The 27,744-nt window shown below is 47.6% G+C and overlaps 1 protein-coding gene across 2 annotated transcripts in view; it reads left to right on the top strand.

The window, feature by feature from the left end:
- Positions 1-27,744, top strand: part of RICTOR (RPTOR independent companion of MTOR complex 2) — a 1,007,050-nt gene that overhangs the window by 383,734 nt on the left and 595,572 nt on the right. For both annotated transcript variants that reach the window (XM_069221337.1, XM_069221336.1), the window contains exon 18: positions 22,364-22,465. In XM_069221337.1, the coding sequence (XP_069077438.1) occupies positions 22,364-22,465 (102 nt within the window). The remainder of the gene's footprint in view (positions 1-22,363; positions 22,466-27,744) is intronic.

The raw sequence follows: 27,744 nt of genomic DNA, 5'->3' as shown, positions 1-27,744 counted from the left end.
CTCACAGTCGCTTCCGCGATTTCTGTTTCGCCGTTCAGACATTTGTAATCAAAAGGCAACTCCCACTCTTCCTTAATATAGCTATCACCCAAACGCTCATACCTGCCCACGGCAAGATGTTTCAAGCACTGTGAAAAAGGAAAGGTGGATATGGGTCGATTAATAATACCATGTATAAGCCAGACAGTCGAAGGACTCTCTGCAATCGTAAAAGGCAACGTTTCCAACTTTTCTGTATGAAGCATGGTGAAACTCGCTTCCCTTTGAGCTATTGTCTGTTGTTTCTTAGAGAGATTAAAAGTAGCGAACAGTTCACTACCGTTAATGTACCTCCTTGGAACACGGCCATTTTTCAATGTTTGTAACGTCCAACCAAGCTGCATGATAGAACGCAGCTGACTTTGTCCATGGTATAAATGGGACATGTCTGACTGAATAATATCAATCGTAGATGACACTATATTTGTGAGCTAATAAATTCTGTTGGACAGGGTGTTATGCCGTTATCGACAACCGCCAAAGTTCTTTCCAAGTTTTCCTTATCTGCCTTAAGCGTGCAGCGGCTTCTATCTGAGAAAGTTTCCATATCTCATTATACATTGCATATACAAATCTTTTAGAGCGCTGTTTCCTAGGACCTAACAGGAAGTCCTGCAAGTCTATATTTTCAGAAAGTGTGTTCAAGTGTTCTTTAACTGCGGCCAACATGTTAGACTGTACCCATTGTTGACACAGTTTACCCACACTGTACGTAGTCACTATCCCTGTGTGTTGACCTGAGATGAAGCGAGGATCCGGCCGGCAAATCTTAAAACCCCCTTAGGAATTAAAAAAACGAGCGTGACATCCATTGGTGTCTATTGGCCAAACTAAACACCCACCGGGACTGGAAAGTGAAGAATTGTAGGTACCAGCCTGAACTTTTGTATCTAGCTCTTCTTCAGTGTTATTCAAAAATAATTGGCAACCATTAAATTTAGCCGGTGGGGATACTGGGTGTTCATTTCTTTTATTTTTGCTAACCCGAGGCAGGATGTCTGTCAAAAAAATCATTTGTTTAGGAATCAGCCATGCCCTAAACAAGGCCTCCCTACCCTGTATTTGCCAATCTTGTGTCCCCCATACACTGTTTAAATCAATATTGTTCTTCCAGTGATCGTAACCTTCAATGGTAAGACGGGAAACAAAGGCATCTGAATATATCAGTTTTGTATCAGTTAGCGACATTTTCCTAATTTTTGAACGAGGTAATAAAAAAAAAAATGTGACTCCGTTTCTTGTATCATGCCCAGTAAAGTAAGTGAATTTTTTAAAATAATGTTTAGGGCTCCCTACTGGTGGCGTTGAACAATGTTCCCATTGTGTGTAATTAAGTACAGGTCTATGTCTAGTTGCACAGTGCAGGTAGTAATGTCCCCAATTGTTGTAGCAAAACATTTCCCATAATTATTTGTATTTACATATACAGCATCACTTTCAAATATTGAATAGTCCTTCATTTCAGTTAACATGCTATCAACTGTCTGGACATCCCAATCATCAGAAACGACACCGGGTGTGATAACATCTGTCATGGATATTTTGAATACATATGGAAATTTGAATGACCTATGTAGGCCCGTATATTTCAAAAGGAACTTTTGTCCCACACAATCCCATCAGAAATGGGTACTGCTGAAATGTTCACTGGGGACAAGTCTCTGCGGACCTTGTGTGAGGAATGATGTGGAGTCAAAACGTCATCTATTGGTGTTATAATTGCGCGTTCAGGGATGTAATGACCATTTCTAAGCAAGAAAAAAACAGTCACGAAACCAATCCAAAAAAATATAGAAATGAATGTCAAGCAGAACCAAAAATAGTTCCATGGATATATCAAGTAGTTCTTTTTAAGCCACTGATGGAGTTTGCGTGTCTGTGGATCATTTTTAGTCTTATGAGTTGATGAGTCCGAAGAAGAGTCATCAATGTCGACAAAGTAGCCAGAGCCAGTTTCTGCAAAAACAGGAGCAAGTTCAGTACTCGTAGATGTGTTGATTTCTCGTGGGGGCTCATAGTAAATTGTGCCATTAGTCTGTTATGTATTGGTGTATAAAACTGCCAACTCTTGACCAGAAGTTGTCGCGGAAGTGTTGACTGGAACCAGCAGGAACTCATTCTCCACCCTTCCCATGGTCGCGGAGGCACTCATAGCATTGTTGGCCATCGTAACATAGTCCATAGTAGTATTGGTCACTCTATTCTGAAGAGGAATGTCCTGTTGGTTAGTGAGAGGGGATCGGGAACCACCCAAGGGACCTCAGTGTCTACTGTGCAGGATCGGCCACATGGTGTAATTTGACATTGTCAATTGAAACAAATCTGTTTCCTTGGGAACCTGGCAACGGTGGCAAGATAACAGTTCTGGTACATTGTATTCCCAAGACTGAGACTGGCGCTCTGTAGGATGTACCGAATTCCTTCTTTACAACAATCTTTTCACGAACCAGATCCCCAACTTTACGAATCCTGCCAGTGGAAGTTGTTGGAATATCCCTTATTCCTAAAACGGCAGCACTGGTGGATGATTTTTCATCTCAAAATTTTTGAAGCTCCTGGAACACAGTGAGACGTTAATTTGTGTTATAAGGTGTTTCTGCTGCCACCATACCAGAACCATCAAGATCTGGGACATACATAGGTATCCCAAAGAGAACCTCATAGGGAGTTTGTCCCATCAAGGACAATCTTGGCAGATTATTTAGTGCTCTCTGGACCCCATATAGGTGATGAAGCCAACTGGGGCCAGAACCTAATACCCTAGCTGTTAAGGTCTGCTTTAGATCACGGTTCCACCTCTCCACGACTGAATCTCCCTCGGGATGGTATGGTAAGAAGTAATGGAGTTCAACACCAATCGTCCCCCTGGTGTCCCTGAATGCCTTAGAGGCAAATGCAGGGCCCTGGTCCGAATGGAATGCTGCTACTGCATATGTACCGATTAAGATCAGCAAGTCTGTTACAACAGTCCGAGCGTCAGCCGACCGCTGCGGCCATACCCACAGGAATCTCGAACAAGAATCTACAGCAACTAAAATATATTTGTATGCACCATCAGGTTGAAGTGGACCGCAATGGTCCAGGTACACACATTGTAGTGGCCTGCTGGACACTACAAGGGATGTCTGTGGTGGGCGTTTTATATTGCAGCCCTTTATTTGCTGGCAGATGTCACAACAGAGCACGTATTGTTTTGTCCGTTTGCATAGACCAGGCCACCAGAAGCGTTTCTCTAAGAGTGTTATTGTGGCCGAAATACCAGCATGAGCAGAAGTGACACCCTCATGCCCTGCTTTCACTGGATCTAATCTCTGGTCTTCATTGGGGATCACCCGATCTCGACCCCAGGAATTGTTGCGTAGGCAACTGTAAAGAAATGGCTCCCTGTTGCAGTTACCCCCCACTTTTTGCCTGATACTGATGCTGACTTGACTGAGAAGTGTGCTGGGACCCTGCTAACCAGGCCCCAGCACCAGTGTTCTTTCACCTAAAATGTACCATTGATCCCACAATTGGCACACCCTGGCATCCAGATAAGTCCCTTGTAACTGGTACCTCTGGTACCAAGGGCCCTGATGCCAGGGAAGGTCTCTAAGGGCTGCAGCATGTATTATGCCTCCCTAGAGACCCCTCACTCAGCCCAGACCCACTGCTTACCAGCTTGTGTGTGCTAGTGAGAACAAAATGAGTAAGTCGACATGGCACTCCCCTCAGGGTGCCATGCCAGCCTCTCACTGCCTATGCAGTATAGGTAAGACACCCCTCTAGCAGGCCTTACAGCCCTAAGGCAGGGTGCACTATACCATAGGTGAGGGTACCAGTGCATGAGCACTGTACCCCTACAGTGTCTAAGCAAAACCTTAGACATTGTAAGTGCAGGGTAGCCATAAGAGTATATGGTCTGGGAGTCTGTTTTACACGAACTCCACAGCACCATAATGGCTACACTGAAAACTGGGAAGTTTGGCATCAAACTTCTCAGCACAATAAATGCACACTGATGCCAGTGTACATTTTATTGTAAAATACACCACAGAGGGCACCTTAGAGGTGCCCCCTGAAACTTAACCGACTATCTGTGTAGGCTGACTAGTTCCAGCAGCCTGCCACACTAGAGACATGTTGCTGGCCCCATGGGGAGAGTGCCTTTGTCACTCTGAGGCCAGTAACAAAGCCTGCACTGGGTGGAGATGCTAACACCTCCCCCAGGCAGGAGCTGTAACACCTGGCGGTGAGCCTCAAAGGCTCACCCCTTTGTCACAGCCCAGCAGGGCACTCCAGCTTAGTGGAGTTGCCCGCCCCCTCCGGCCACGGCCCGCACTTTTGGCGGCAAGGCTGGAGGGAACAAAGAAAGCAACAAGGAGGAGTCACTGGCCAGTCAGGACAGCCCCTAAGGTGTCCTGAGCTGAGGTGACTCTAACTTTTAGAAATCCTCCATCTTGCAGATGGAGGATTCCCCCAATAGGGTTAGGATTGTGACCCCCTCCCCTTGGGAGGAGGCACAAAGAGGGTGTACCCACCCTCAGGGCTAGTAGCCATTGGCTACTAACCCCCCAGACCAAAACACGCCCTTAAATTTAGTATTTAAGGGCTACCCTGAACCCTAGAAAATTAGATTCCTGCAACAACAAGAAGAAGGACTGCCTAGCTGAAAACCCCTGCAGAGGAAGACCAGAAGACAACAACTGCCTTGGCTCCAGAAACTCACCGGCCTGTCTCCTGCCTTCCAAAGAACTCTGCTCCAGTGACGCCTTCCAAAGGGACCAGCGACCTCTGAATCCTCTGAGGACTGCCCTGCTTCGACGACGACAAGAAACTCCCGAGGACAGCGGACCTGCTCCAAAAAGACTGCAACTTTATCCAAAGGAGCAGCTTTAAAGAACCCTGCAATCTCCCCGCAAGAAGCGTGAGACTTGCAACACTGCACCCGGCGACCCCCGACTCGGCTGGTGGAGAACCAACACCTCAGGGAGGACCCCCGGACTACTCTACGACTGTGAGTACCAAAACCTGTCCCCCCTGAGCCCCCACAGCGCCGCCTGCAGAGGGAATCCCGAGGCTTCCCCTGACCGCGACTCTCTGAAACCTAAGTCCCGACGCCTGGAAAAGACCCTGCACCCGCAGCCCCCAGGACCTGAAGGACCGGACTTTCACTGCAGAAGTGACCCCCAGGAGTCCCTCTCCCTTGCCCAAGTGGAGGTTTCCCCGAGGAAGCCCCCCCTTGCCTGCCTGCAGCGCTGAAGAGATCCCTTGATCTCTCATTGACTTCCATTGCGAACCCGACGCTTGTTCTAACACTGCACCCGGCCGCCCCCGCGCCGCTGAGGGTGAAATTTCTGTGTGGGCTTGTGTCCCCCCCGGTGCCCTACAAAACCCCCCTGGTCTGCCCTCCGAAGACGCGGGTACTTACCTGCTGGCAGACTGGAACCGGGGCACCCCCCTTCTCTCCATTGGAGCCTATGCGTTTTGGGCACCACTTTGAACTCTGCACCTGACCGGCCCTGAGCTGCTGGTGTGGTAACTTTGGGGTTGCTCTGAACCCCCAATGGTGGGCTACCTTGGACCAAGAACTGAACCCTGTAAGTGTCTTACTTACCTGGTAAAACTAACAAAAACTTACCTCCCCCAGGAACTGTGAAAATTGCACTAAGTGTCCACTTTTAAAATAGCTATTTGTGAATAACTTGAAAAGTATACATGCAATTGAAATGATTCAAAGTTCCTAATGTACTTACCTGCAATACCTTTCATACAAGATATTACATGTTAAATTTGAACCTGTGGTTCTTAAAATAAACTAAGAAAAGATATTTTTCTATACAAAACCTATTGGCTGGATTTGTCTCTGAGTGTGTGTACCTCATTTATTGTCTATGTGTATGTACAACAAATGCTTAACACTACTCCTTGGATAAGCCTACTGCTCGACCACACTACCACAAAATAGAGCATTAGTATTATCTCTTTTTACCACTATTTTACCTCTAAGGGGAACCCTTGGACTCTGTGCATGCTATTTACTTTGAAATAGCACATACAGAGCCAACTTCCTACAGCAACATTCTGTGCACTGATGTGGTAGGAATAGTTTGTAGGGTACCCTTTTGGGAGAGACTTGCATTCAGCTGAAGCTTTCACGGCAGTAAAAATGTCATTATCCAATCTCATATGGGAGCGAGTCACTGCAGCCACAGAAGCTGTAACCACTGCAGATTTGGCTGCTTCATCAGCCAAAGTATTACCGATAACGTGTGCTCCTGCACGTTGGTGGCCCAGTGTATGTACTACATGGACACATGGTCGCTTCTCCTTAAGATCAGCCACCCTCCCCTACAATGTTTTGTGTTTTATGGTGTTCCCTTTAGAATCTCTGAACCCGTTCAGTTTCCAATGATTAAGATAATCATTGTAAGACTGAACGCAATATGAATCACAGACTATCAAAGTCAGTCTTCCTGTCTCAGTATTTTCTAGCGCTAAAATAAGGGCTTTGAGTTCAGCCAACTGAGCTGTGCAGTCTCCCAGGGTCTGCGTATAGGTATTGTGAGGGTGGAAAATTCCATCCTTCATCACTCCACTCACGACTGCGCAAGCAGCTGAGCATTGATGTTTGGGATCTACAGCTCGTTGGGCTGAACCATCAGTATAAATGATAGTATCATAGTTGTCTAAAGGTAAAAGATGTAGAGGAGTGGGGCACTCTAGTTCATATTGGAGAAATTCTTGTGTCTGAAGTTTTGGATCAAAAATATAATCCACATCAGTAGCTGTCAGAGAAGTTGCCCACTGAATCCAGTGTGGGTGTAGTGCTTTAGCATTAGGAACGCTCGCTTTGGTGACGACCTCCAGTGCTGGCACCGGGGTAACGACAAGGATGCGTTTCCCCTGGGCAAGTGATCTCTCTTTTATGACAGCTATCTGAACTGCAGTTAGAACTTCTTCTGTGGGCGCAAAGCGTTGCTCTGCATTCGAGTATAGATGAGATTTATAAGCTATGGGCACCGTGTCATCTTCATTGAATGTGATGTACGTGAACCCAAGGGCACCAGTAATTATTCTGATGACCACATTTTTCTTGTTGTCACTGATGTATACGTTTTTGGCTTCTAGCATGTCCTGTTGCAAATCCCTAAGGATGCGTGTATGTTCAATTGTCCAGGTTCTGCTAGAAAAGTCTGGGCGTATTAAGTCATATAGCGGCTTAGTGCGTTGTGCATAGTCAGGAATGTAAGTTCTGCCAAAACCAAAAAAGAAACCAAGCAGAGGCTGTAGTTTCCTTAGTGTATTTGGTGGGTGCAGTTGTGCACATTTTTCTAGGAAGTGTGGGGCCAGGCTCTTTCCTTCGTTCGATAGCTCATATCCCATGAACAGTACACTGAGAAAAGCGATCTTACTTTTCTTAAAGTTGAATTTATAACCGACTTCGGCAAACCCCAAAATTATGCAATAGACCCTCATAAGATGAACGTTCAGGTCGTCGTCTGTGAGTTAAATGTCATCCACATAGGATAACGCCTCAGGATCAATGTCATGTAATATTGACGTTACTCGGGCTGAGAACAGCCCTGCGCTGTTCTTATAGCCCTGGGGTAAATGGCAAAAGCGTTTTTGTGAGCCAATCAATTAATCAAGGATTTATAGAGCGCACTAATCACCCGTTAGGGTCTCAAGGCGCTGGGGGGGTGGGTGAGAGCTACTGGTCATAGAGCCATGTCTTGAGGCGTTTCCTGAATGTCAAGAGGTCTTGGGTCTGGCAAAGGTGTAGCGGTAGGGAGTTCCAGGTCTTGGCGGCTAGGTGAGAGAAGGATCTTCCTCCGGCAGTGCTGCAGCGGATGCGGGGGATGGAGGCGAGGCTGGCGGAGCAAAGATTGCGGGTGGGGGTGTGGAAGGCGAGTCTGTCGTTGAGGTAGGCTGGGCCTGTGTCGTGGAGGGCCTTGTGTGCGTGGTTGAGGAGTTTGAAGGTGATACTCTTTGATACTGGTAGCCAGTGAAGGTGTCTGAGGTGGGGGAAATGTGGTCGCGGCGTGGGATGTCCAGAATTAGGCGGGCGGATGCGTTCTGGATTCTTTGCAGCTTTGTTAGGAGTTTGGTTGTTATTCCTGTATATAGGGCGTTTCCGTAGTCCAATCGGCTGCTGACCAGGGCGTGGGTAACAGTTTTCCTGGTTTCAGCCAAATGAGAATGCACTCATGTCCCTACTTTCTTCCCCTAAATTCTGGCCGAAGAACCCGTTGGATATATCCAACGTCGTTTTATATTTTGTCTGCACTGTTATTTATCAGTGCTGTGCTATGTGAATTTTGTATAGCATATGTACAGGTATGGCTGTTAAAATGTCTGTAATCTAAGACTATTCTATAGGAATGATCTGGCTTCGCAACTGGTAATAACGGGTTATTCATTGCAGAGGCACAGTGCTCAACTACTCCCTGATATTCCAGCTGAGTGAGGATCTCCCTCACTGGAGCTTTCGCCTCGTGTTTAACTGGATATTGTGGCTGAGGCCGGAGTGTAGACCTGATAGGTATGATATGACACGGAGATTCCCTGTCCCAACCGACATGTTTGCGGTATAATGCAGGTGCCTGTGCTAGAGCCCAGCTGACAGCATAGGCTTCCTTTTTAGCTGCTGGAACTAGATTTGAGAAATCTCTTTCAGCCAATAGGATGTCACAATTAAGATCGTCCCAAAAGATCACACCAATGGTGCGTTCCACGTCTCCCTCAATTTGGATCTTTAGGTCATAAAGTCTAACTGGTGGGAGTACACGCTTGTCCGCCGTTTCAACTGCAACAAAATTGCTAGGTGCTGTTGCATCCGGATGTTCTCTCAGACTCTGGTGACATATCGTAACCTCTGCTGCGCTGTCTATTAGTGTCACTGCCCACCTCTTGTTCTTCAGGGATGTTCTCAAGTATTTTGGCATTTTTAAGCGATAATACTGCCACCTTTTTCTTTTCTTTCTAAACTGTGGCTTTTTTTGCGAAGTCTGTTCTTCTTTTTTTTTTACTGTAGACTGTGGTGAGTCTTTCTTTTGTTTCACGTAGTCCGGATATCAGTCAGGACGGCCCCGTCTCTCGCTATGCCTATCCGGAGCGTCCTGAAAGGAACGAGTGGGACGTGAATCAGTATATCTATCAGGAGTTCTAATATTCTCCTTAATTCTGAGAGTATATCTCCTTTCAGAGTTCTCTGGATGTGGAGAATCTGCTCTCCTATTATGTCTTTCTTTAAATTGTTTTGGCTTCTCCCAGCGCTTTTTCGAACTTCCTTGTCTGTTTAGTACCTTCCTTAGGGCTGGTACTATGTACTTCACTTTCTTTGGCTTGGCTCCCAAATCATCCCGTCCTATACTAGTATAGGTATCGGAAATAATTTTTGGTAGCTGTCTCTCTTGTTCCAAATGTGGAGTTTCTGGGAGATGCTGGCGTATAGCCAGTGCTACCGCTTCCCCTTTAATATTACTAAGTATAATTGAGGATACTGCGTCAAAATTACGCATCAATTTCATCCCCAAATCTAGGGCAGGGGCTGCCCCAGGCTCATTCTGAATTTGTTTTAACACTTCCGGTAAATTGGCAAGTATCAGGGTACCATGTGTGGTCGTATATATTGCAGCGAAGGCTGTACCCCATGTGGCACAGTCATCCACTGAGGGAACCATCCCAAAAGGCAAGCACATTGTTAGATTTCTATGTTTCTCCTGTGGTCCCGTATGGGGATACACAGCTTCCAGATGATGTGGTACATGTGACCAGGGAAGATCCCCCAAGGGCTGCAGCATATTTTATGCCACTTGGGGGAACCCCTCACCAAGCACATGCACACTGCCATTGCAGCTTGTGTGTGTTGGTGGGGAGAAAAAGACAAAGTCGACATGGCACCCCTCTCAGGGTGCCGTGCCCACAAACCTCTGCCTGTGGCATAGTTAAGTCACCCCTCTAGCAGGCCTTATAGCCCTAAGGCAGGGTCCCCTACACCACAGGCAAAGGCATAGCTGCATGATCAATATGCCTCTGCAGAGTCTAAGTCCATTCTTAGAGACATTGTAAGTGCAGTGTAGCCATATTAAATACATTGGCTGGGAGTTGGTCATTACAAACTCCATGTTAACTCCATGATGGCTTCACTGAAGGCTGGGAAGTTTGGTATTAAACTTCTCAGCACAATACACCCACACTGATGCCTGTCTTGGATTTATTGTGAAAAGCACACAGCGGATATCTTGGAGATGCCCCCTGTATTTTACCCAACCTTTTAGTGTAAAGCTGACCAGTGTCTGCCAGCCTGCCACCAACAGACACGTTTCTGACCCCATGGGGTGAGAGCCTTTGTGCTCTGGGGTTAGGAACAAAGCCTGCTCTGGGTGGAGGTGCTTCACACCTTCCCCCTTCAGGAACTGGATCACTTGGCGGTGAGCCTCAAAGGCTTAGGTCTCCTGTTACAGTGCCCTATGGTACTCCAGCTATTGGAGATGCCAGTCCCCCAGACCAAGTCCTGGTGTTGGTGGCAAGTCAGGTGGGAAAATTAGGAAAAAGGAGGGGTTACCACTTCAGCTGGGAGCACCCCTCACATGTCTAGAGCTGAGGTGACCCCCTCCTTGCAGAATCCTTCATCTTGTTTTGGAGGACAGGGACCAATAGGGTTAGGAATGTGCCCCCCTCCCGAAAAGGAGTGGACACAGAAAGGGTGTAACCACCCTTAGGGACAGTAGCCATTGTCTGCTTTCCTCTGACCCCTGTAACGCCCCTAAATCTGGTATTTAGGGGCTCCCCTGAATCTTACTTACCAGATTCCTGGCGAGTTCAAGAAGAAGAAAGGACTGCTCATCCCACCCCAGCAGTAAAGACTCTAGACAAAAACTGACTTGGCCCCAGCCTTATCCTCCTGTCTGCAGCTTGAAAGACCCCTGCTCCAAGAAGGCCACACATCTTGCAGGACAAGCGATTTGGGGGTCCCTTGCCTCAGAGTTGCGGAGGCTGTTATCCCAGTAGACCTTGTGGGTCCCACTGATATCCCCTGCTTCCTGAGCAGCAGCTTACTGGCTCAGGCTCTCAAGAGAAGGACAGGACTTCTGTTCCAGGCTGACTTCCTCCCTGGTGGGTCCTCCTGCACCTATGAGCTCAGCTGTATCACCTTTCAGCTCCTCTGGTGTAGGTTCCACTCAAGGGGCAGATTCGTCTCCCTGAGGGGTGGGATCCTTACCTGAAGCCTGGACAAGGGGCAGTTTCTTGCTCTGTCTGCCTCTCTTTTTGGGAATCTCCTGGGCTCCAGTGTTACAGGCTCTCCCTGTTTCTTGGCCTTTGCTCTAGTCAGTGCAAAAATGTGCCTAGGGATGCCCAGCATTGTTGCTTGAGCTTCCAACTCCACTTCTGCCCAGGCTCCAAATCATTGACTAGTAAACACTCTGTAGGCAGGTCAGAGGCTTCTACAACTTCATTTGGGCCACTAAACCAGTGCCTCCCCCAAGCTAAGGTCAACAGCCATTGGGTGGCACTGTTTGTTGTTGTGAGTGTCAGTGGCTTGGTATGTGTGAGCAAGTAGGCTTTGTTCAGGGGACACCAGATTTTCAGCCACCACTGTGTCCCTGTAGGCTTCAGCTTAAACACCATTGATAAGGGGTTGCTACATGTACTTACCCATATTAAGGGGACAAGCAGCTAAGTTGGCAAGGTCATTACCAAAACTGCCTCAGTGGTCTCCTTGACTAACCCACTGCTGTTCCCAAGGTGAACCCAGCTACACCATTGGACTGACTACTGCTACCAGTGCCATTGCTAGGGGCACTAGGGGTAGAAGTGGTAGTGGTAGTAGCAGGCTTGGTGCTCTTTTTAGGACAGGTACTGCTACCTGCCTTGTGGCCTTTTTGTCTACACAAGTAGCACCAAGGTTTCTTACAGGTGGGTGAGGAAGAAGAGGATTAGACCCACCCTCAGAAGAGTTTTGTGGGCCAGATGAAGACTCCTCCTTTTTATCCTTGGATTTATCCCCACCTTTCTCCTGATTCTTGGAAGAATCTTCCTTCTTCTGGTCACCCCCAGTGTGAGTTTTCCTACTTACTCTTGTGAAAACCCATTTGTCTGCCATCTTTCCCAATTATTGGGGAGAGGTCAGATCTGAGTCCACCACATACTGATGCACAGTATCAGAATAGCATTTGTTAAGAATGTGCTCTCTCATGATAGGGTTATACAAACCCTGATAGTTATGCACATTACTACCATGTAACCAGCCTTTCAGAGCCTTCACAGAGCAGTCCACACAATCTACCCAGTCTTGGGAAGACTCCTTCTGTGTTTACCTAAACTTGATCCTTTATTCTTCTGTGGTCAGTCCAAACCCATCAATGAGAGCACCTTTAAGCACCTGGTAATTGTCTGCCTCTTCTTTTCTGGCAGTTAGGGGTTTGTCCCTACCCTTGTCAGTATAGGAAAGCCACAAGTTGGCTGCCCACTGCCTTTGGTGGACACTCTGTACTCTGCAGGCCCTCTCCAAAGCAGTGATCCACTTGTGGATGTAGTCTCCAGCCTTGTTAGGTGGGGCTATGTTACTTAGATTCCTAGAGTCATGAGTCCTCCCTGACCCTGCTCTCTCTATAGGTGTTGCTGCTGCCACAATGGGGTGCCAACCCCACATTCTGTCTCTCCCTCTCACCGCCAAGGCCTCTCTATCTAGGGCTAACTGTTATTGCTGTAGCCTCAGTTTAACCTGTTCTAGTTTGAGTCTTTTGAATTTCCTATCTGTTTACTACCCTTTTTTCTCCCCTCCCCCATCCTGGAATGGTCAGTCATCAGAAGCTGCTGAGGATTGGGTTTGGACAGATGAGGATTCCTCCCTCCTCCTGGGGAAACTTTGCACCACCCCCCTTGGTAAAAAAAAAAGTGTGCCTACTTGTGTGTCCCCTCTTCTCACTACCATGAGTGCTTACTAGAGGACTGTGGTGTTCCCCAGAATCTTCCTGACCCTCCTCAGTGGGATGTAATTCTATCCTGTCTAACACTGGAGGGTCAGTTTCTGCTTCCTGCTCTTCCTGGCTCCCTGAGTTTTGGAGATCAGATTGAATCCGCAGTCCCAGGAGTAGAGTTTTGTTGAGATTTCCCCCTGTTTTCAGCTTTCTAGAGGCACATAGTTCCCTCAGTTCCTGGCAGGTGAGGCCCTCCTACTGAGATTCTTGTGCCTGGGTTGTATTGTCTACTGAAGGCATGTTACGCAGAGTAGTGTGAGTGCACTTACCTACTCTAAGGTTCTAGACTTCTTAAAAGTTTTTAAGGAAAGGCTATGCTGGACCCTCAACTTAACAAAACTCAAAGTCTAGAAATCCCTGCTGGTAAAGTGTAGTTTGTCCCCAAGGAATAGTAGTGACCCTTCCTGTGGAAAGTCACTTGTGATTGAGTGGTGCAGCATTTGCAAGTGTCTTATCCCTCCGCCGCACCACCACTGTAGGAAGATGGCCCAGTGTGTGTGGACACCTATGGTGTTACACCTTATACTGGGACCAGACAACCCTGATTAGATAATATTACAGTGTCTAGACAGCTAGGGCTCTCCAGGGTAACTGTGATGAGTAGCCAAGTATTATCTAGAAAGCATGTGAAGCACTTGCAATACCACAGTAGTCACACAGTAACTTATCACACATGAAAGGAACCACACAGTGTTGCAAAAATAATAGTACTTTATTATAGACACACCAAACTAGATTACCATTTGTATACCTCCCTCTGGTGGTATGAACACAGAATATACACTAGTAAGTACTCAAGAAAAGCATAAATTAGCAAGAGCCTTAGGGGGGAGGGGCAGACCACATACTAAACAAATGGAATGCGAAAGCCCCCACACCAGAGTATATGGAGTAGTTAGCCAAGGGCTGGGGAAGAGTGGAACCCCAAAAGGTAAGTACCTAGAAGTTCCCCAGCGGTCGTGCGCAGAGAGGTAAGTTACCTGGCCCTCCCATAGGCTAACCTGGGGATGTCATGGTTGGAGAAATGCAGACACAGGACCAGGCTGGTGGAACCCAAGGGCAGATTATGGGTAAGGAGGACATGCAAATGAAAGGGACAGAGTCTGGTCCATGCAAGAGTGCCCAGGTGGGGCAGGAGACAATGCCCTGTCTTCTGTAGCTGAAGATCCAGGTCGTCGGTGATGGATGGAGCCCAGGTGTGGCGTCCAGGAGCCGCAGAGGAGACCCCAAAGTCGCCTACGAACTGTCCCTGGCCAGTCGCCGATTTGCAGATTGGTCAGCGGAGGTGAAGTGACCCCAGGAGATTCAGGGAGGAGAAGTGATCCCAGGGTTAAATAGCTCATTGGCTACTTCCCTACACTCCCCTGATTGCCCTAAATTCTGTATTTACTGGAGCCCCTGTGTAGGAAATTGGCTCTGTATGTACTATTTCAAAGTAAGAAATAGCATGCACAGAGTCCAAGGGTTCCCCTCAGAGGTAAGATAGTGGCAAAAAGAGATAATTCTAATGCTCTGTTTTGTGTTAGTGTGGTCGAGCAGTAGGCTTATCAGAGGGTAGTGTTAAACATTTGTTGTACACACACAGGCAATAAATGAGGAACACACACTCAAAGACAATTCCAGGCCAATAGGTTTTTGTATAGGAAAATATATTTTCTTAGATTATTTTAAGAACCACGGGTTCAAGATTTACAAGTAATACTTCAAATGAAAGGTATTTCACTTAGGAACTTTAGGAACTTTTAATTAGCAAAATAGCATATACAGTTTTCACACAAATGGCAATAAGCTATTTTAAAACTAGACAGTGCAATTTTCAACAGTTCCTGGGGGAGGTAAGTGTACCACCTACAGGGTTCAAAGTTGGGTCCAAGGTAGCCCACCGTTGGGGGTTCAGAGCAACCCCAAAGTTACCACACCAGCAGCTCAGGGCCGGTCAGGTGCAGAGCTCAAAGTGGTGCCCAAAACGCATAGGCTTCAATGGAGAAGGGGGTGCCCCGGTTCCAGTCTGCCAGCAGGTAAGTACCCGCGTCTTCGGAGGGCAGACCAGGGGGGTGTTGTAGGGCACCGGGGGGGACACAAGTCAGCACAAAAAGTACACCCTCAGCGGCACGGGGGCAGCCCGGTGCAGAGTGCAAACAGGTGTCGGGTTTGCAATGGAGTTCAATGGGAGACCCAGGGGTCTCTTCAGCGAAGCATGCAGGCAAGGGGGGGGCTCCTCTGGCTAGCCACCACCTGTGCAAGGGATAAGGCCACCTGGGAGTCGCTTCTGCACTGGAGGTCGGATCCTTCAGGTCCTGGGGGCTGCGGGTGCAGTGTCTTTACCAGGTGTCGGGTTCTTTGAAACAGGCAGTCGCGGTCAAGGGGAGCCTCTGGATTCCCTCTGCAGGCGTCGCTGGGGGGCTCAAGGGGGTCAACTCTGGCTACTCACAGGGTCGCAGTCGCCGGGGAGTCCTCCCTGTAGTGTTGTTTCTCCGCAGGTCGAGCGGGGGCGTCGGGGTGCAGAGTGCAAAGTCTCACGCTTCCGGCGGGAAACGTGTTGTCTTTAAAAGTTTCTTCTTTGTTGCAAAGATGTTTCTTCTTTGGAGCAGAGCCGCTGTCCTCGGGAGTTCTTGGTCCTTTTAGATGCAGGGTAGTCCTCTGAGGCTTCAGAGGTCGCTGGACCCTGTGGAACGCGTCGCTGTTGCAGTTTTTCTTGAAGTGGGGAGACAGGCCGGTAGAGCTGGGGCCAAAGCAGTTGGTGTCTCCGTCTTCTCTGCAGGGCTTTCAGGTCAGCAGTCCTTCTTCGTCTTAGGTTGCAGGAATCTATCTTGCTAGGTTCTGGGAGCTCCTAAATACTCGTTTTAGGGGTGTGTTTAGGTCGGGGGGTTAGTAGCCAATGGCTACTAGCCCTGAGGGTAGCTACACCCTCTTTGTGCCTCCTCCCTGAGGGGGGGGGGGGGCACATCCCTATTCCTATTGGGTGAATCATCCATCTGCAAGATGGAGGATTTCTAAAAGTAAGAGTCACCTCAGCTCAGGACACCTTAGGGGCTGTCGTGACTGGCCAGTGACTCCTCCTTGTTTTTCTCATTATCTCCTCTGGCCTTGCCGCCAAAAGTGGGTCCGTGGCCGGAGGGGGTGGGCAACTCCTCTAGCTGGAGTGCCCTGGGGTGCTGTAACAAAGGGGGTGAGCCTTTGAGGCTCACCGCCAGGTGTTACAGTTCCTGCAGGGGGAGGTGAGCAGCACCTCCACCCAGTACAGGCTTTGTTACTAGCCACAGAGTGACAAAGGCACTCTCCCCATGTGGCCAGCAACATGTCTGGTGTGTGGCAGGCTGCTAAAACTAGTCAGCCCACACTGGTAGTCGGGTATGGTTTCAGGGGGCATCTCTAAGATGCCCTCTGGGGTGTGTTTCACAATAAAATGTACACTGGCATCAGTGTGCATTTATTGTGCTGAGAAGTTTGATACCAAACGTTCCAGTTTTCAGTGTAGTCATTATGGTGCTGTGGAGTTTGTGTTTGACAGACTCCCAGACCATATACTCTTATGGCTACCCTGCACTTACAATGTCTAAGGTTTTGCTTAGACACTGTAGGGGCATAGTGCTCATGCACTTATGCCCTCACCTATGGTATAGTGCACCCTACCTTAGGACTGTAAGGTCTGCTAGAGGGGTGACTTATCCATGCCATAGGCAGTGTGAGGTTGGCATGGCACCCTGAGGGGAGTGCCATGTCGACTTAGTAATTTTCTCCCCACCAGCACACACAAGCTAGCAAGCAGTGTGTCTGTGCTGAGTGAGGGGTCCCCAGGGTGGCATAAGACATGCTGCAGCCCTTAGACACCTCCCCTGGCATCAGGGTCCTTGGGGGGGTCACCCTACCTGCATTCTCCCCTCTTCTCCCTACCCCCCCCCCCCACGAAGGCGGAAGAAAGACTCCACAGACTAGACCCCCAGGAGAGCGTTCAGCTTCTCCATGGATAGAACAAGAGTTTAGTCTACATGACCAACTTTTCGTAGATTATGTAGATAAAATGAAGGGTAAGGCAGTGCATAAGAGGACATTGTTGTAGGAAGCTGGCTATCTATGTAGTGTACCGAATATAAGAGGACGCTATGTAGAAGGTCCAGGCAACCCTCATTAGTTTACAGGTGTTAAAATAATCCCAAATGCTTTTTTTTTTTGTTGGTAATGTGGTCGACCAATTTAGGCTTATCAGAGGCCAATAAGCGAAACACACACTAAATAAAGAAATCCAACACCAATTTATATATACATTTGGACACCAAGATCATTGTAAGCGGGTAAGTACTTGTGTTATCAATTTGTAAGTCACAATGAAATACACTTATACTGTGGCTTCAAGCAGTAATGTTATCCTACGGGGAATAAACATTTACTGCATAGGGACACTTAGCAACGACTTAAAGGACTGTTCTCCTGGACTTACGGTAAGTATGGGGCAAGGTCCATGGCAACACCAGCAGCTCACCTCCGGTCGCACTGCATCATCCAGGTTTAGAGGTGTGTTCCAGAGCGGTGTGCCCCATTCACTTCAAGGGGAAACAGTCCTGTTACAATGACGCTGCAAGCAGGGATTGGGGGGCCGGACTGGGTGAACCAAAAGGGGGGCTCGGGTCTTGATGGTCTTGGGCACGCAGGGACACCATCTGTCCACTTGAACTTGGGCTGGGTGGGCTTGTTTGCAGTGGTGCTCGGAGGCGTCGGGTCACCTTGCTGAAAACTTCCATGGTTCTCAGTCCCTGCAGAAAGAGGCTGGAAGCAGCTGCTGGGGAACCATTCTGGCCAAACCCAACAGTGGCCTCAGCTTCTGAGGGTCTCAGGACGCTGTTGACACTGTCACCTCCCTCTGACTTGAACTGTGGGGCTCGGTGCAGTGGTGCTTTGAGGCACTGGATGGTGGTAGTCAGAGACTCACTCTGTGTGTTGGTGACCTGGTATAGAGGGGAAACTGGGCAGTGGGGTCACTCTCATGACTGGCCTTGTGGATCCTGACGTCCTTCTGCAGAAGGTCAGCTTTGGTGCTGTTGGAGTTGGGATTGGATCACCAACAAGCTTTGGTTTCTTCAAGGGGTCAAGTATCCCGGATATAGGTGTAGGGAGACTCCAGTAGCGGCCAGTGTCTCAGGACTTAAGTGAGGTGGCTAGACTGACCTCCCGAGCTTCATATAGTCTTCTCCTGTCTTTGTTCCCTCTGTGGGCCCGATGGCCAACAGGAAAGAGTACTGGACTTTGCATGTAGTGGCTGCAGATGCAGGGAAGCAGCTCTTCTTCTCCAAGGGATATCTTTCCTGGTTGTTAAGGTGCTGGGCAGCACCGGGCGGCTGCTTCTCAATGGCAAAAGTGTCACCTCCCCTCCCACCCCCAGGCTAAGCGAGGAGCTGAAAAACAAAACAGTATTTCTTTATGTGAAGGGAGGGGCAGGCGGGGCCACAGGAGGTGAGAAGGAGGAGGAGAGAGTGCTCCTAATTGCGCTTGTGTAATGCGCCGTCCATCTTAGGGCGGCCAAACACACATGCACACTTAGGTTTCTCAAACCCGGGTGTGTTGAACAGGCGGGCTGGAGAAACTGCATAGACCCCAGGGCAGTGTATGAGCGGCAGTCCAAGCCGCTCAGACCAATCCTGATGCTGCTTTCATGCCAGATTTAGCCTGAAAGCAGCACCAGGGTTGCTGGGCATCCTGTGTTGGTGTCCTAATGAATGCTGGAACACCAGAAGAAGAGTAGTGAGGCGGCAGCGATGGGAAGAGGTAAGCTTTATTTTTTTTATTTCCTTCCTATAGGAAAATGGCTCCCTGTTGCAGTTACCCCCCACTTTTAGCCTTATATTGATGCTGACTTGACTGAGAAGTGTGCTGGGACCCTGCCAATCAGGTCCCAGCACCAGTGTTCTTTCACTTAAAATGTACCATTGTTTCCACAATTGGCACACCCCTGGCACACAGATAAGTCCCTTGTAAAAGGTACCAGTGGTACCAAGGGCCCTTTGTACCACCCTAAGGGACCCCTCACCTAACACATGCACACTGCCATTGCAGATTGTGGGTGTTGGTGGGGAGAAAAAAAGCAAAGTCGACATGGCATCCCCCTCAGGGTGCCATGCAAACAAAATACTGCCTGTGGCATAGGTAAGTTACCCCTCTAGCAGGCCTTACAGCCCTAAGGCAGGGTGCACTATACCACAGGTAAGGGCATAGCTGCATGAGCAATATGCCCCTACAGTGTCTAAGTCCATTCTCGGACATTCTAAGTACAGTGTGGCCATATTAAGTATATGGTCTGGGAGTTTGTCAAAAATGAACTCCACAGCTCCATAATGGCTACACTGAATACTGGGAAGTTTGGTATCAAACTTCTCAGAATAATAAACCCACACTGATGCCAGTGTTGGATTTATTAAAAAATGCACACAGAGGGCATCTTAGGGATGGCCCCTATATTTTACCCAATCCTTCAGTGCAGGACTGACTGGTCTGTGCCAGCCTGCTGCTGAGGGACCAGTTTTTGACCCCCTGGGGTGAGGGCCTTTGTGCACTCTGAGGCCAGAAACAAAGCCTGCTCTGGGTGGAGGTGCTTAACACCTCCCCCTGCAGGAACTGTAACACCTAGTAGTGAGCCTCAAAGGCTCAGGCTTCGTGTTACAATGCCCCAGTGCACTCCAGCTAGTGGAGATGCCCGCCCCCCTGGACACAGCCCCCACTTTTGGCGGCAAGTCCAGGGGAGATAATGAGAAAAACAAGGAGGAGTCACCTACCAGTCAGGACAGCCCCTAAGGTGTTTAGGGGCTCCCCAGAACCTAGGAAACTAGATTCCTGCAACCTGAAGAAACAAGGAGGACTGCTGACCTACCAGCCTGCAGAGAAGGAGGAAGACGACAACTGCTTTGGCCCCAGCCCTACCGGCCTGTCTCCAACTTCGAAAACCTGCAACCAGCGATGCATCCGACAGGGACCAGTGACCTCTGAAGCCTCAGAGGACTGCCCTGGACTAAAGGACCAAGAATCTCCAGTGAGCAGCAGCCCTGCTCAATACCAGCTACTTCTTTGCAACAAAGAAGCAACTTTCAAAGACTTCACGTTTCCTGCCGGAAGCATGAGACTTCACACTCTGCACCCAACGCCACCCATGCCCTAGGTCACATGTTACATTTACTTGGGACTTAAAGGGGTGCTAAAGTCCTATACCAATTGTAGAACAATGAGTCATACCTTGTTTTAAGGGAAAGAGTGCGGGCACTGAAGACTAGTTAGCAGGCCTCAGTGCACTGTCGGTCGAAAACCAGCATCTAGTAATTCTAAAGGGGGCAAAAAAATGGGGGGGGGGCATCTGCAAAAAAGTCTAGTTTCCTACAATTGCCGTAGTGTATCATACTGTGCATCGAAAGGTGCTATCCCTTAGCATACAACCACTAAAATGTGTAAGAGCTCATTTCACTAGAGCAGAAACTTCATCCTTATGAGACACTTGTCAAATAGACGTATTTGCCACTTCCGAGAACATGAAATGCCCAAACTAAGCCTCCAAGTACCCTCACTGATAGCCCATGGGCAATGCACTATGGATAAACTTGTGAAAGATTTGTGACTACTTTTTACTGCCTCTCCCTTTCCTTACTTTCATGGTTTGGAAGATGCAGCAAACCTCTACTCCTCATTAATTGAGATGGCAGTCAGCTCCCATGAGAAGCTCCCCAACAGGTCAGACCCTCTCACCAGGTTCTAAGGTCAGATCGGGCATCCCAACCCTAAGCAGCTCATTCGCTATTTGGCACTTGATGTCCTAGAGTTGGGCTACTTGCATCTCCCTCAGTGATGTATGAACATCTTGTGAGCATTTCACAGAACTAATGGACGAACCTGCTATGTAGCGAAATAAAATAAATTAGTCCTTTGCTGTATCTCCAAACACCTGGACCCCCTTAACCCTGCAGTTCAGGACATCATTTGCTACTTGCTTCACCTCCAGAAGTCTGCTCCACCTCCAGAAGTCTGCTCCATTTAGGGCCATTGCTGCATAGATGCAAAACATAGAACAGTTCTCAATGTTCTGCATCCCCTTTGCAAAGGCTCTCCTGGGAGGCTTAAAAGGGTAAACCCTCCCAGTGTTTTCCCCCCTGCTCCAGCTTGGAACCTTAAGACTGACAGACTGACTTCACCAGACTCATAGGGCCTTCCATTGAGCCCTTCCACTCTTGTCCTTTTCAGTACCTTTCCTGGAAAGTAGCCATCCTTAACATCTCTTAGGCGTATTAGTGAGTTAAAGGCCTTCACAGTCTTGGAATATTTCATTTAGGTTTACAAAAATAAGGTAGTCCACAGAACTAACCCTATGGTTTGCCCTTTTCGTCTCAATCAGACCATAGATCTTCTTGTCAAAACTAATTTCTGTAACAGAATCCTGCGCACCTTAGATATCATATGTGTTCTCATGTATTAAATTGATGGAACAAAGCCTTTTTGCAATGCAGACCAACTGTTAATAGGCTTTTCTAAACCTCATAAGTGCCACACTATATCCAAAACTGACTTTGCCGGATGTAAAAATGGGGTGTATCCCAAACTGTTGTCACAAAGTTAAGTATGCCCCCTTCACAGCCGGGGTGTAATCTAACTAGAAGAAGGTAGAAATCTTGGCATTTTTGAAAAATATTCTCCTTGCAGACAGATGTAAAGCCGCCGCATTGTCAACCCCAGACACTTTCACTAGGTATTGTTGTGTGGATATCTTAGCCAGGCAGCTAAGTATGGTTGGCCAGACAGTCTTAAGGACTCTATTTTCGACAACTGGGTCATTCACACACTAGCTGTGGCTTGTAAGGGGGTACTGCTTTAAAGTCTTTGCAGAGCATGTGTATCACAGCAATATATGGTATGAATAGAAAATGTTACCCTGCATGCATACGTGGTGCTATAGCTTCACATGCACCCACCCTCCTTCCTGAAAGCATGTGGTGCTGGTTAGTTATCTCTTCCTTTGCTAAATTCTTCCTTCTGCAGTCTTCATGTGCACCATACTATGTGTACCCACTAATCCATACTACTCCCACCCACTGTGCAGAAAACAATCTAACATGGAGTTTGGGCCCCTGTGCATTCCCAGCTAAGGAATGAATCTTCCTATACCTTGTGACTCGAAAGACTTATTTGAAGAAAAATAACTTGAAAACGTCCTAGCAGGAGTATGCACAACGTGTATCTACACATTATGCACTACAGGTAGATGGTTACATGGTAAGTAACATTTTCCTTTCCTTATTTTTTTGCTATGAAGACTGGAACTTCTGAATGTGAAAGTAGAATTCTGTTTGACTATTTCTGTGCAACAAAATATGTTCTTTACCTTGTACCAGGACACAGAAGAAGCCCTTGTGACAAATCTAAGAGATTGCCAAGTCCTTAACCATAAGGAAAATCTGCAATGGAATTGGAATCTTATAGGGACCATTCTCAAGGTCAGATTTGGTTCCTTGTAAAACTTCTGAATGTCTCAAAATGTTTTCTTCATAAAAGTAGACAGTTAATTGTAGATTTCCTTATGACTGCTAAAATGAAATTCCTGCATACTGACATGCATGTTAAATGTGAAATTGGTACCTCAGAACTTAATATAGACATATATTTACATTGCGATTAAATATGTTCCTCCAAACTGAATGGTGATATCATTTTGGGGCGAAATCAAAGTAGTCTCCATTCTCTGATTGTAATGTGACTTGTTAAATAGGAAGAAATCTCTTGAGGGCTGTCTGTCTTTACCTTTTTTCTGTGGGATTTTTTCTCTGACTACTAATAACATGAAGTCTTAATTCCTTAATTTACTTCTAACCCTCAATTATGGCATGTGCCTGTCCTTGCTGAGGATTAATTAACCTCTTCTCAAAGCTGTTGAAAATGTAAAACAAACGGTGTGCTGCCCATGCCATACTTATGAGTCTTTTAATCATTTAACTTCTTTGGTACAAGTGCAACAGCCCACTTACTTTGTCTACTTGTCAACTGTTGATAGCCTGGTTAGATATGAACTCCAGAGAGGAGAAAGGAGGATGTTTCACTGATTCATGAATAATCATTTTCTGGTGTCCCAGAAAGTTATCAGTTTGACCTTGATATCCATGATAGAATTAGTTCGATGGCATCTGTCGCTGTAGATACGCATGTTTTGCATAGCTCGCCATCTGGTGTTGGGCCGGAGTGTTACAAGTTGTTTTTCTTCGAAGAAGTCTTTCGAGTCACGGGACCGAGTGACTCCTCCTTTTGTCTCCATTGCGCATGGGCGTCGACTCCATCTTCGATTGTTTTTTTTCCGCCATCGGGTTCGGACGTGTTCCTGTCGCTCCGAGTTTCGGAACGGAAAGATAGCTAAATACGGAAGATTTTCGTCGGTATTGTTGCGTTCGGGATCGGCGTAGTTAGATTCAACACCTCGTCTAAGATCGAAGAGCTCCGGTGCCCTTCGGGGTAATTTTTTCGATCCCCCGTCGGGGCCTGGTCGGCCCGACCGCGTGCAGAAGAACGCCGATGGAACGGACCCCGTTCCGTTTCTGTCCCAAATGCCACAATAAATACCCCTATACAGACCAACACTTGGTCTGCAACCTGTGCCTGTCACCTGAGCACAGTGAAGACACCTGCGAGGCCTGTCGTGCGTTCCGGTCCCGAAAAACACTCCGAGACCGTCGAGCCAGAAGACTTCAGATGGCGTCCGCGCCGACAGCCCACCGGGAGTTCGAGGAACAAGAAGAGGAGGGAACCTTTTCGATCCAAGAATCGGACTCCGAAGGATTCGACGATACACAAACCGTGAGTAAGACGTCGAAAACCACTCAGAAGAAGATTTACAAGGCCCAGGGGACGCCACTGCCACCAGGCCATGGCTCGACCCATAAATTCGGTGACCGACCGTCGGCACCGAAAAAGGCCCAAACAGTGCCGAGATCGTCCGACTCCGGTCGAGACACCGGCACGCAGCCTTCTCGGGACCGAGAAAGTGCTGGAGACAAGCATCGACACCGAGATGCCGGTGTAGACACGGCTCGACGCCGAGACAGCGGCACCGAAGAAGATCGACGCCGAGAGGTTTCGGCCCCAAAAAAGAAAAAAGTCACCTCGGAGCTGAAAAAAGATGCAGACAGGGTTTCGGTGCCAAAACAAACTGCAACCGACCCAGTTTCAGGCTCTTATACAGAAGAGCACTCGCTAACCTCCCAAATGCAAAAGCATAGGTTTGAGGAAGAGCTACACTCAACTGATGTAGACCATACGCAAAAGCGTATTTTCATACAGCAGGGGACAGGAAAAATAAGCACCCTTCCCCCTATTAGAAGAAAGAGAAGATTGGAGTTCCAAACTGAACAAACACCACAAACAAAAGTGGTGAAAAAAGTTACCCCACCACCCTCTCCTCCACCCGTGATTAACGTCTCACCAGCACAAACTCCATCACATTCCCCAGCTCACACCACCATGAGCCAGGGTGACCAAGATCAAGACGCATGGGACTTATACGACGCCCCAGTGTCAGATAACAGTCCGGAGGCATACCCTACGAAGCCATCTCCACCAGAGGACAGCACTGCGTATTCTCAAGTAGTGGCTAGAGCAGCACAATTTCACAATGTAAGCCTCCACTCAGAACAGGTCGAGGATGACTTTTTATTCAACACACTCTCCTCCACCCACAGCTCCTACCAAAGCCTGCCTATGCTCCCTGGTATGCTCCGGCACGCAAAAGAAATCTTTAAGGAGCCGGTCAAAAGTAGGGCAATCACACCAAGAGTGGAAAAAAAGTATAAGGCGCCTCCTACAGACCCGGCTTTCATCACTACACAGCTGCCACCAGACTCTGTCGTTGTAGGAGCAGCTAGGAAAAGGGCCAACTCCCACACATCTGGAGATGCACCACCCCCAGATAAAGAAAGCCGCAAGTTTGATGCAGCTGGTAAGAGAGTCGCAGCACAAGCTGCAAACCAGTGGAGCATCGCTAACTCCCAGGCACTACTTGCGCGCTATGACAGAGCCCATTGGGATGAGATGCAACATCTCATTGACCATCTGCCCAAGGACCTACAAAATAGGGCAAAACAGGTGGTTGAAGAGGGACAGACCATTTCTAACAACCAAATCCGCTCCTCCATGGACGCTGCAGATACAGCTGCACGGACAATTAATACATCTGTAACTATCAGAAGGCATGCATGGCTCCGAACGTCTGGATTTAAACCAGAGATTCAGCAAGCAGTTCTCAATATGCCTTTTAACGAAAAATAACTGTTCGGTCCAGAAGTGGACACAGGGATTGAGAAACTCAAAAAAGACACGGACACTGCTAAAGCCATGGGCGCACTCTACTCCCCGCAGAGCAGAGGGAATTACAGCACATTCCGTAAAACACCCTTTAGAGGGGGGTTTCGGGGTCAGAGCACACAAGCCAGCACCTCACAGGCAACACCGTCCAGTTACCAGGGACAGTACAGAGGAGGTTTTCGGGGACAATATAGAGGAGGGCAATTCCCTAGGAATAGAGGAAAATTTCAAAGCCCCAAAACCCCTACTACTAAGCAGTGACTCACATGTCACTCACCCCCTCCACACAACACCAGTGGGGGGAAGAATAAGTCATTATTACAAAGCATGGGAGGAAATCACTACAGACACTTGGGTTCTAGCAATTATCCAACATGGTTATTGCATAGAATTTCTACAATTCCCTCCAAACATACCACCAAAAGCACAAAATTTGACAAAACATCATTCCAATCTCCTGGAGATAGAAGTGCAGGCACTATTGCAAAAGAATGCAATCGAATTAGTGCCAAACACACAAATAAACACAGGAGTTTACTCACTGTACTTTCTGATACCAAAGAAGGACAAAACGCTGAGACCAATCCTAGACCTCAGAATAGTGAACACATTCATCAAATCAGACCACTTTCACATGGTCACACTACAAGAAGTATTACCATTGCTAAAACTACACGACTACATGACAACTTTAGACCTCAAGGACGCGTATTTCCATATACCAATACACCCATCGCACAGGAAATACCTAAGGTTTGTATTCAAAGGAATACATTACCAATTCAAGGTACTGCCTTTCGGATTAACAACCGCACCAAGAGTCTTTACCAAATGTCTAGCAGTAGTCGCTGCACACATCAGAAGGCAGCAAATACATGTGTTCCCATATCTAGACGACTGGCTAATCAAGGCCCATTCGTTAATAGAGTGCTCAAATCACACACATCAGATCATACAAACCCTCTTCAAACTAGGGTTCACCGTCAACTTCACGAAATCCAACATTCTGCCGTGCAAGGTACAACAATACCTAGGAGCCATAATAGACACGACAAAAGGAGTAGCCACTCCAAGTCCCCAAAGAATTCAAAATTTCAACACCATCATACAACGCATGTATCCAACACAAAAGATACAAGCAAAGATGATATTACAACTCCTAGGCATGATGTCTTCATGCATAGCCATTGTCCCAAACGCAAGACTGCACATGAGGCCCTTACAACAGTGCCTAGCATCACAGTGGTCTCAAGCACAGGGTCATCTTCTAGATCTGGTGTTAATAGACCGCCAAACTTACCTCTCGCTTCTGTGGTGGAACAACATAAATTTAAACAAAGGGCGGCCTTTCCAAGACCCAGTGCCACAATACGTAATAACAACAGATGCTTCCATGACAGGGTGGGGAGCACACCTCGATCAACACAGCATACAAGGACAATGGAACGTACATCAAACAAAACTGCATATAAATCACCTAGAACTTCTAGCAGTTTTTCAAGCACTAAAAGCTTTCCAACCAATAATAGTTCACAAATACATTCTCGTCAAGACAGACAACATGACAACAATGTATTATCTAAACAAGCAAGGGGGGACGCACTCCACGCAGTTAAGCCTGCTAGCACAAAAAATTTGCTGTTGGGCAATTCACAACCAAATTCGCCTAATAGCACAATTTATACCAGGGATCCAAAATCAACTCGCAGACAATCTCTCTCGAGATCACCAACAGGTCCACGAATGGGAAATTCACCCCCAAATTCTGAACACCTATTTCAAACTCTGGGGAACACCTCAAATAGACTTGTTTGCGACGAAGGAGAACGCAAAATGCCAAAACTTCGCATCCAGATACCCACACAAACAGTCCCAAGGCAATGCCCTATGGATGAACTGGTCAGGGATATTTGCTTACGCTTTTCCTCCTCTCCCTCTCCTTCCTTACCTGGTAAACAAACTCAGTCAAAACAAACTCAAACTCATATTAATAGCACCAACTTGGGCAAGGCAACCTTGGTACACAACGCTGCTAGACCTATCAGTAGTACCCCACATCAAATTGCCCAACAGGCCAGATCTGTTGACACAACACAACCAAAAGATCAGACACCCAGATCCAGCATCGCTGAATCTAGCAATCTGGCTCCTGAAATCCTAGAATTCGGGCACTTACAACTTACCCAAGAATGTATGGAAGTCATAAAGCAAGCCAGAAGGCCATCCACCAGGCACTGCTATGCAAGTAAATGGAAGAGGTTTGTTTGCTACTGCCATATTAATCAAATACAACCATTACACACAACTCCAGAACATGTAGTGGGTTACTTGCTTCACTTACAAAAATCTAACCTGGCTTTCTCTTCCATTAAAATACACCTTGCAGCAATATCTGCATACCTGCAGACTACCTATTCAACTTCCCTAT

This window comes from Pleurodeles waltl, chromosome 1_1 (assembly GCF_031143425.1).
Source record: "Pleurodeles waltl isolate 20211129_DDA chromosome 1_1, aPleWal1.hap1.20221129, whole genome shotgun sequence".
Classification (NCBI taxonomy): Eukaryota; Metazoa; Chordata; class Amphibia; order Caudata; family Salamandridae; genus Pleurodeles; species Pleurodeles waltl.
The sequence above is the reverse complement of the archived record's forward strand: the minus strand, read 5'-3'. Positions and strand labels throughout refer to the sequence as shown.